Source organism: Cyprinus carpio, chromosome B2 (genome assembly GCF_018340385.1).
Source record: "Cyprinus carpio isolate SPL01 chromosome B2, ASM1834038v1, whole genome shotgun sequence".
Lineage (NCBI taxonomy): Eukaryota > Metazoa > Chordata > Actinopteri > Cypriniformes > Cyprinidae > Cyprinus > Cyprinus carpio.
This window is the reverse complement of record NC_056598.1, coordinates 2,677,200-2,687,134: the sequence shown is the minus strand read 5'-3', so window position 1 is coordinate 2,687,134 and position 9,935 is coordinate 2,677,200. Positions and strand designations below refer to the sequence as shown.

Sequence of the window (9,935 nt, the reverse complement as noted above, 5' to 3'; positions counted from 1 at the left end):
AGAATTTTTATTAGTACCTTTGTTTTACTGTATACAGCTATATAGACTCTATATGCTATATACTTCTATTCTTAAGTATATTTGTGATAAGTGTTTATTTAAATGTTTCTATTCTTTGGCAATGTAAAGATAGTTTTTTACCATGCCAATAAAACTACTCTAATCTGAGAGAGAGAGAGAGAGAGAGAGAGAGAGAGATATGTGTTGCACACACAGAAGAGGTGAAGACTTCTGGTGGCACATATATTGTTTTATTGCCGTAAAAACACATAAACAAAGATAGAAATTAGTTATCTTTCAACTGTGTGTCAGTGACTGCTAGAGAGTATATAAATGAGGCTTCTTCATATATAAATGTATCTCATCTTTCTATCCCTCACACACTTTGGGAATCCTGACATATATATATATATATATACACAATCTTATGACAACACATCAAAAGAAAATGAGAATATATTGCTGAATACTGCCTGTAACACATTAACATTTTCATGACATCAGACAGACAATAATACTCAATAAACATACACAAACGGTGTTGTAAGCACTTTGTTTCCTTTTTAGTAGGCTATTTCTCTCTATGTGCTCTGTTGTAAACAATCTGTATCAGCAATTTAGTTGTCCCTTCCACATAAAAAATTAAAAAAAAAAAAACTAAAAAAAAAAAAAAAACTAACCCTTCAAAGAACAACGAGTGATTGTAACTATATTTTCTGACGACATTAGGCACTTAAGTCATAATGCATCACACAGCCTCCACCAGCGCAGCGGCGTCGGCCGCCTCCCAGCCGCGATTGCACAATCCATCATGCGGGTGCAGCCGGCTGTACCTCAACCGCTAAATTTATCGATTTAATATACACATTCATCAAACTAACACATATAACTAACGTATAGACATTTTATGAAAATAAACTGTGATGCCACATCACTCATCTTACCTGTAAAAACACATAAACAAAGATAGAAATTAGTTATCTTTCAACTGTATGTCAATGACTGCCAGAGTGGCTTCTTCGTATATAAATGAAGCTCTATGTCCTGCGGCTCACGATCACCCTCTAGCGTCACCCGCCAGCGTCTACAGGTCTAAGTGATGTTCAAGTTGGCATCATTGCACAGTACTATATACAAATATATTTGCATATACATTTAACGCAAGAACCATATTTAACAAATGATAACTAATAATACTAATGAGAAACAACACATACATGACTACTTGAATCCATATCACTACATATGCACCCTGATGTTGTGAGCCACTCGTGGAGGTTCAGAGGCAATCACGTTTGGTGGGGCGGGCATTGGTGTAGCAGTGAAGAGCGAGTATTGGGATGGAGGAGAGTTATGTAGGGGACTGGAGGGCGGGGCTGTGTTTGACAGCAAGTGTGGCCAAGCGCTTGCTTGAGCTGTTCAGCCAAAACCTAAGACTTCAGCCACGTACCCAAAACCCAAATCGACCAAGCGCTTGCTTGGGCTGTGAGGTCTGGGTTTAAAGTTGCGTGCAGCAGGGCTGTTATTCAGTGGTGGAGGCGGCCAAGTGCTTTCTTGAGCTACGGCCCCCTGCGTTGTTGAAATGGAAGCCGCGGTGAGAGTCCAGCGTCAAGAACATGTCACATGCACACTGGCCTTGCACCAGAAGAGGATGATCTAGTAAGAGACCCATTCTCAATTATGTCCTTTTGAGGCATCATGATGGACCAGAAAAACTGAGGAGGAGTGGTCTTGGAGCCAGATAGTTGTGGCGATGGCACCAGAGGAGAGAGTCAGATGGGTCTTTGGATGAGGAGTTTTGGCTTTGAGACATGGTGGTAGACGAGCAAACCAAGATGCTGATAAACCGTCAGTGGATAGACCTTGTTAATGCATCATTTGGTACCTTTTGAGTCCCAATACGATAATGTGGTATATTTTGTGTAAAAATGGGCTAATACTCTAAATGTCCAGGTCTCAAGGAGAGGAACTTGCACAAAGCATTGATGCCAGAAAGCAGTTATACAAGAAAACAGCCAAATGATACCAGACACACCAATTCAAGGAATTCTTTTTATTTGAGAGGGTGGGTTGGGGGTGTTGGAAGAGAAAACATAAAACATTAAAAAATCACTGAACAAACAAAAAACACTCCATATTAATAAACGAAAACTTCCCAACGCAAAATTCCCATTACCGTTTCAATGATCACATCCCTAACCAACACTGCTTCCTTGGCCCTTACTACTTCCCTGGCCAGTCCCTTGACCACTCCCCTGGCCTTGACCGCTCCCCTGGCCTTGACCGCTCCCCTGGCCAAAACCACTTCCTTGACCGCTCCCCTGGCCAAAACCACTTCCTTGACCACTCCCCTGGCCTGTCCCTTGACCGCTACCCTGACCAATACCACTTCCCTGACCTTGACCGCTCCCCTGGGCAGTCCCTTGACCGTTCCCCTGACCGCTCCCCTGGCCAGTCCCGCTTCCTTGACCGCTACCCTGACCAAGACCACTTCCCTGACCTTGACCGCTCCCCTGGGCAGTCCCTTGACCGTTCCCCTGACCGCTCCCCTGGCCAGTCCCGCTTCCTTGACCGCTGCCCTGGCCAAGACCACTTCCCTGACCTTGACCACTCCCCTGACCAGTCCCTTGACCGCTCCCCTGGCCTGTCCCCTTGACCACTCCAACTCCCCTGCCCTTAACCCCCCCCCTGCCTGTCCCTTGACCGCTCCCCTGACCAAAACCACTCCCAAAACCCCTACCAAAGCCTGTTCCTTGACCGCTCCCCTGGCCAAAACCACTTCCTTGACCGCTCCCCTGGCCTGTCCCTTGACCGCTCCCAAGACCAAAACCGCTTCCCTGACCACTCCCTTGACCGCTTCCCTGACCACTCCCTTGACCATGACCGCTTCCCTGACCAAAACCACTCCCCCCACCAAAACCACCCCCTTGTCCGCCCCCCTAACAACACCCCTTACCATGACCACTTCCCTGACCAAAACCACTCCCTTGACCAAAACCGCTTCCCTGACCAAGACCACTTCCCTGGCCTTGACCACTCCCCTGACCAAAACCACTCCCCTGACCAAAACCACTCCCCTGACCGCTTCCTTGACCAAAACCACTCCCTTGACCATGACCGCTTCCCTGACCGCTCCCTTGACCAAAACCGCTCCCTTGACCAAAACCGCTCCCTTGACCAAAACCACTTCCCTGACCGCTCCCTTGACCAAAACCGCTTCCCTGACCAAGACCACTTCCCTGGCCGCTTCCCTGACCAAAACCGCTCCCTTGACCATGACCGCTTCCAAAACCACTCCCTTGACCATGACCGCTTCCCTGACCAAAACCGCTCCCTTGACCATGACCGCTTCCCTGGCCAGTCCCTTGACCGCTCCCCTGACCAAAACCACTCCCTTGTCCGCTTCCCTGACCAAAACCGCTTCCCTGACCAAGACCACTTCCCTGGCCGCTCCCTGACCAAAACCGCTTCCCTACCAAAAACCGCTCCCTTGACCATGACCGCTTCCCTGGCCAGTCCCTTGACCGCTCCCCTGACCAAAACCACTCCCTTGACCATGACCGCTTCCCTGACCGCTCCCTTGACCAAAACCGCTCCCTTGACCAAAACCGCTCCCTTGACCAAAACCGCTCCCTTGACCAAAACCACTTCCCTGACCACTACCCTGACCAAAACCGCTCCCCTGACCAAAACCCTGACCAAAACCCTGGCCAAAACCGCTCCCCTGACCAAAACCGCTCCCCTGACCAAAACCCTGGCCAAAACCGCTCCCCTGACCAAAACCACTTCCTTGACCGCTCCCCTGCCCAAAACCCTGGCCAAAACCCTGACCAAAACCCTGGGCAAAACCCTGACCAAAACCCTGACCAAAACCCTGGCCAAAACCGCTCCCCTGACCAAAACCGCTCCCCTGACCATTTCCTTGACCACGTGGTTCACTGCATGTACGACCACTGGTGGTTGGGCAACATTTCTGTGTGGCAGGACACTGGCCATCATGGAAGCAGCTTTCAGCAGACATTGGAATCATCTCTGGTATGGGACATTGACCTGGCTTCACTGCATGGACACAGATAGTCAGCTTTAGTTTATGCATATAGGCTGTATGCCACTTCTATATACAGCACAAAACACTCGTAGCGTGAAAAGCCAGTTTTACCTACAGAGTGACTTATATTCCAAGTATTTTCCCTCTTTATTTTGTAAAGTCATTATTTAAAACTAACCTAAGGGATGATTTCAAACCTACTTTAGACGAGAACAAAAGAAATTTTATAATAAAAACCAAAACAATTTATCAAATACCTCTATATGGAGCCGTACAGTAACTTCCACATCCATTTCTGCAGCACTTCTCATTTTTGGGACAGTTAGAGTCATTCTTACATGAACTGGTACACAATTTACTTCCAGATGATTGGGGTGGACACCGTCCTGGCTTTGCTGTTACACAGACACATGACAGAAAACATTACTGAATGCTGAACATTTCAATTCACTAAAATTCTTACATAACATTTTTCTGCTCAACTTACATTGAATACAATGAGTTACTTAGTTTTTGGAGGACCCCTAGCATCCATTAACTGAAACTCACTGCAAATAGGCAGCATGCAAACAGGCCCACAGTCAAACTGACAGCATTTGTGTCCTCTAGAGGAGTCTCTATCAGAATATCCTCGATGGGACAACCATCAGCATCACTGGACAGTAACCGTCCACTAGAGCAGGGGTTCTCAAACCGCTCCATGAAGTACCCCCAGCACGGCATGTTTTGCATGTCTCCATATATCTGACACACCCACTTCAGCACTTGCAGGCTCCACCAATGAGCTGAATGAGGTGTGATAGATGAGGGAGACATACAAAATGTGCAGGGGGTACTCCAGGACAGTGCTGAGAACCACTGCACCAGGGGATTCAAGAGGATCATTAGGGGAGACCAGGGAGCACGGTTTCAGCATTTGGAAAACAGCAGTTTTGCAGTTAGTCTCATTACATATTTATCTGCTTCAAATCAAAAGGGTTTTTAAAAGCTACTACTCATTCCTAAACTGTTAGTTACTTTTAAAGACTGGGAGTTACTTATTTCTGCATTTCTTCAGGCTGTGTAATGAAGTCAACAGATCTTCTCACCTGTAGTTCGAGTAGCATCTGTTATGCTCAAGTATCCAAACAGACACGATAAAACAGCAATCAACAAGAAATACACTTGAGCTGTCATCCTCCCGACCTACAATCTCACAATGATCTCTGCTGGAAAATGTGTTGAATTGGTGCATCAGAAGGAGCCCACAGCAAAGCGCATAAAACTAAGATGAATAAACGTATTACTGCAATATCAACCTCTGTAAAATGAGGTTTTAAAGATCCAAGGAGATCAGGTCAACTCCAAACCTGATCAAACTCACCTGCCTGTAGCTTTCTAGTAATCTGACTGGAAGGCCTTGATTAGCTTGTTCAGGTGTGTTTGATTGGGATTGGATGAGCTGAATGCTGCGTTCACGCCATGTCATATTAATTAAGGTAGCCTATAATGACCAGAGATGAAAAGTAACAAAGTAGTGTAAAGTGTACTTAAGTAGATTTTTTTCTGGTTTCAGTACTCCACTATTTATTTTTCTGACAACTTTTTACTTTCACTCCTTACATTTTTTTTACACAAATTTCTGTACTTTCTACTTCTTACATTTTCAAACCAGGCTCGTTACTTTAGTTTTAATCTGTATTTTTGCCTTTCGATAATAAATCTCTAATAAATCATGAATTAGTTAGTCTTGACTGGCAACGATTTGATTCTCGTGTGCTCCGCACCTCTGCCAAAAGGTTTTGATCAGAGTAATCAGTGTGAGAGTCTTTGAGAATGAAGGAGCAGGGAGGCAAAACTGCTGATCTGTTCAGTACTTCAAGTGCAGGTCAGTTTCATCTGTAAATATGCTATGTAATTTAATTTTTGCTTAGTTAAGCTGGGGCTGAATTTCGGCGTGGGTATTGCGCATTATTCTGCACATTCCTGCAGGTTTAGCATTTATAATGCGGGAAATTCTCACAAAAACAATAGCACTAAATCAAAAAAGATGAACCCACAAGCTGTTTTCTGTAAATGAGAGAGTAAGATGAGTTTCACATCATTTTGAAGCAAAAACTCTAGATTTCAAGATCCACTTCTCAAAAGTCTTGAATCCAAACAGATGAGCAGAGCAGTCATTTTGAAACTTTCTGTGAGACGTAATTTCAAAAACAGTGTGAGTGATTCAGCAGTATAGCCTCTCTCTCTCTCTCTCTCTCTCTAAATGCACAGATGACCTCACATCCATAGTTACCCCCCCCCATTAAACTACTAGCAACAGTTAGCAGTGGCTCCACATTACTATCATCACTCAAAATACTGTATGCTAAAGGACATCATTATTATCTGTTGTAAAGTTACAGTAGTAATTTTGCTGACAAATATTCATATTGTTTTATAATAGGTCTAGAGGGTGCTGAGGCAGATAACCCCTATGAAAATTAGCCGTGGCTATAAAACCATGGTTACCAAGAAGACAAATTATGGTTTTGCTACACCAACCATAGTTTAACCATGGATTTTTTTTTTTTTTTTTTTTGTAAAACTATAGTTATACAAATGGTAATCAGTCCACTAAAAAAATGTGGTAACTATAATTTTACTATAAAAAAAATCATAGTTAATTTTATTTAAAATCAATGGAGCTGTTTGCACTATGAAATTAATATCTTACAGTTTCGTACACACATTTGCACTTTGTTGTTTCTGGCGAGATAATTTGCCAGAAAGAGGTATTCAGTCAGCCAGCGAGCGAAGAAAACACCGGCATTTCAGCGATGACTCATCTGAACACCTCTGATTAGTCATTGCATTCATAAGCTCAACATGTGAACAAGTGACAAACTACAAGCTTTGAATTCTTATATCTTCTAAATGCGAATTTTGTCACCGTTTTGGAGCACACTGCCTTACAGATAACCTTAAGACTAACATATTGATACTAACACATGGGGACTTTAAATATAGAAAATATCAATCAGCTATTTTTTTGTCTTTTGAAAGCTGCATTCAAAATCCACTTGGCTCAAAAATCTGAGGGAGCATGACGCCTCTGGCCTCAACATTTCTTTATCATTTTTGCTTCTCTTGATCTGTGTTTTAGCTAAAGATGAACAAAACTGAATGAAGAGGACTGATAATTCATGAGCCTCTTTATTCCATCTTAGGTCTGCAGTGCACATGGAAACTCTGCGTGCAAACTTCATCATCTGAATGAAGTAGTAGGCTATCTTCAGTTTACAGATGAGTGTGCAGCTACTGACATCTAGTGATTGGACTAGAAATATACTCTATCATGACACTGTACAGTAAATCTAGAACTAGAGGATGCAAGAAGAACAAGTAATTAAGTAAGTAAGTAAATTAATAAATTAATTAATAAAATAAGACCAAACACTAGCAATGTCTTTTTCCCCTTTACAGCAGCCATTGGTCTCACATCTGGTCTTAATGAAAATTTGGAATGAATGAATGAATGCATATATTGTATTGGTACTAAAATAAGTAAAATAAATAAATAAATAATAAAGTAAAAATAAATAAAAATAATGATATAATATAATATAATATAATATAATATAATATCATATATAATATAATATAATATAATATAATATAATATAATATGAAAAATAAATAAATTATACTAAACATACAGACAGAGAGATAGAGAGATAGATAGATAGATAGATAGATAGATAGATAGATAGATAGTGATGGGCAAATTAAACTGAGGCTTTCCTCTGAGTGTAAAAAAAAATCTAATAAAAATAATTAAAAAAAATATATATCAGCCAAAAGCCTGTGAAAGAAGCTCCGTGGGACGAGGCCATCCACCACACATTCCACAGATCGATTCAAGTTACATGCACAAATAAAAGCCTAACAGTGTGTGTGTGTGTGTGTGTGTGTGTGTGTGTGTGTGTGTGTGTGTGTGTGTGTGTGTTGATTTTCTGTCTCTGATAAATTAATTTACCCATTAAACTGCGCAATTTAATACCAGTACGAATATCAATATGATGCAATAGAAGAATAATGTACACATATGAATTGCATTTGACAAATATTTAATTTTCCTTAAATAATTTCTTCATATTACCTGCACGACTGTGTATCCAAGATACAACTGAATAAGTCCGAATTAAAACTTACTCGAGGATCGAACACTCCGACACTCATTGTCATAGGTCACGTGATTTTTATGTCAACATCTGTTTTTATACAGTCTATGGTCAACATCTATAATAGAGAGTTCATTATATATAGATCAGTGTGAACAACACAAGCTTCGAATCGAGGCTTGATCTGGCACGCCACACGCTCCGATGCCTCGCTTCAAATGTCACAACATCATCACAAAAATAAAGTATGCATTACTTTGCATTTATTTATTAGGTTACTTATTTAAACCAAATGTTCATTACGACCAGATGTGAAACTAGTGGCTGTTGTAAAAAAATAAATTAAAAAAAAATAAATAAAAACACCAGATGGCATTAATAATATAATTAACCTTTTTTTTTTTACATATATACTTGCAGCTATTATATTATACTATATTAATCATATCACCCTTTTTATTATATTAAAATCAGGTTTCGCCTCTTTTGTATAATTTTTAGAATAAATACTCTACCATAATATGTCACTACCCAGCATCAGACTTTCTCACTAATGTGGCCCTCCTTCGCGTCCAGCAGATGGCAGTACGGAGCCTCCGTCTGCTCGCGAGCGCCATGTCTGTCCCGCAGCAGAGGAAGACAGTCTCAGCAACCAGGTGCTTGGCTTGGCTGACACGGTCGGCGGTTGGTAGCACTGAACTGTGACTGGAGCTGAGATGGTAGGAAGTGACGATGGATCAGGAAGTGAACAGGAGGAATGGATGGAAGAAGCTGGTGAGGGAGGTAGGAATGAAATGGAGTGGAACCTAGTAAATAGGAAAAAGGAAGAAAGTACATCAACATAATACGGATAGTGATAATGAGGAAAAGTAATCGAAGAATTGTGGAAAGGAAGGAAGAGCATAGGGTTATCATTCAATTTGAAGTGCCTGGATCAAAGAACCATTAAAGATAACGGAAGCACTTAAAATGAAGCTAGGGAACATTAAGTATGCAAAAACATTACGTGACGGAAATATAATGCTAATATGCAGAGAATGAAAAGCAGAGAGAAAAAGCATTGCGATTAAAAACACTGGCAAGTAATTCAGTAAAATGCTCAAAATGGGAAGAGAGGAAACTACTAAAGGTGTCATATATGGAATTCCAACAGAAGTGTCAGAGGATGAGATTAAAAAGAGTTTAACTGGAGCAAAGGGTTTGCAAAGTTAAACGGATGCAGTATACAAGGGATGGGGTGAGGAAAGACAGTTTGTCTGTAATGATCCAGTTTGAAGAAGAAGTATTGCCAACAAGAGTGATGGTTGGGTTTATGAGCTACAATGTAAGGGAATATGTAGCACCGCCGTTGAGATGCTTTAAATGCCAAAGATATGGGCATGTGGCTGCTATATGTAAAGGTAGGCAAAGGTGTGGTAAATGTGCAGGAAGGAACATCAATATGGGGAGTGTGGAGAAAATGTTAAACTGCAATGCTGTAACTGTGGGGGAGAACACAGCTCAGCATATGGAGGATGTGAAGTCAGGAAAAGGGCAATAAAAGTCCAAATGTCAAGATGACAGAAGGAATATCATATGCTGATGCTATTAAAGAGTGAAAAGTAGTGAAGCACCAAAAATAAATGAATCCACAAGTGTGAAAACCCAAAATCAAAAGAATCAGTGCAGAATCAACAAGGATTCGTTAGTGGTTGATAAAATTAAATTTGTAACATTCGTGGCAGAGGTGATTAATTGCTCAGCTC

General features: G+C 41.6%; 1 protein-coding gene across 1 annotated transcript; it reads right to left on the bottom strand.

Annotated features, from left to right (window-relative positions):
• Positions 1 to 1,522: 1,522 nt before the first annotated feature.
• LOC109056595 (hornerin-like) lies at positions 1,523 to 5,394 on the bottom strand. The gene is made up of 7 exons (XM_042719328.1): positions 5,137 to 5,394; positions 4,306 to 4,443; positions 3,544 to 4,059; positions 3,389 to 3,430; positions 2,748 to 2,902; positions 2,261 to 2,327; positions 1,523 to 1,656 (listed from the first exon to the last, which is right to left on the bottom strand). Exons 1-7 carry the CDS (start codon positions 5,222 to 5,224, stop codon positions 1,523 to 1,525), a joined length of 1,140 nt encoding a protein of 379 aa, XP_042575262.1. The 5' UTR covers positions 5,225 to 5,394.
• Between the last annotated feature and the right edge of the window lie 4,541 nt (positions 5,395 to 9,935).

What these genes read in the sequence shown, in the direction of transcription:
- LOC109056595 (XM_042719328.1), bottom strand. Translation starts at nt 5,224, where the DNA reads ATGACAGCTCAAGTGTATTTCTTGTTGATTGCTGTTTTATCGTGTCTG. An exon ending in CTGTACGGCTCCATATAGAG is followed by an intron (nt 4,060 to 4,305) that starts GTATTTGATAAA and finishes GTGTCCATGCAG; the next exon opens with TGAAGCCAGGTCAATGTCCC. An exon ending in GGGAAGCGGACAAGGGAGTG is followed by an intron (nt 2,903 to 3,388) that starts GTTTTGGTCAGG and finishes GTGGGGGGAGTG; the next exon opens with GTTTTGGTCAGGGAAGCGGT.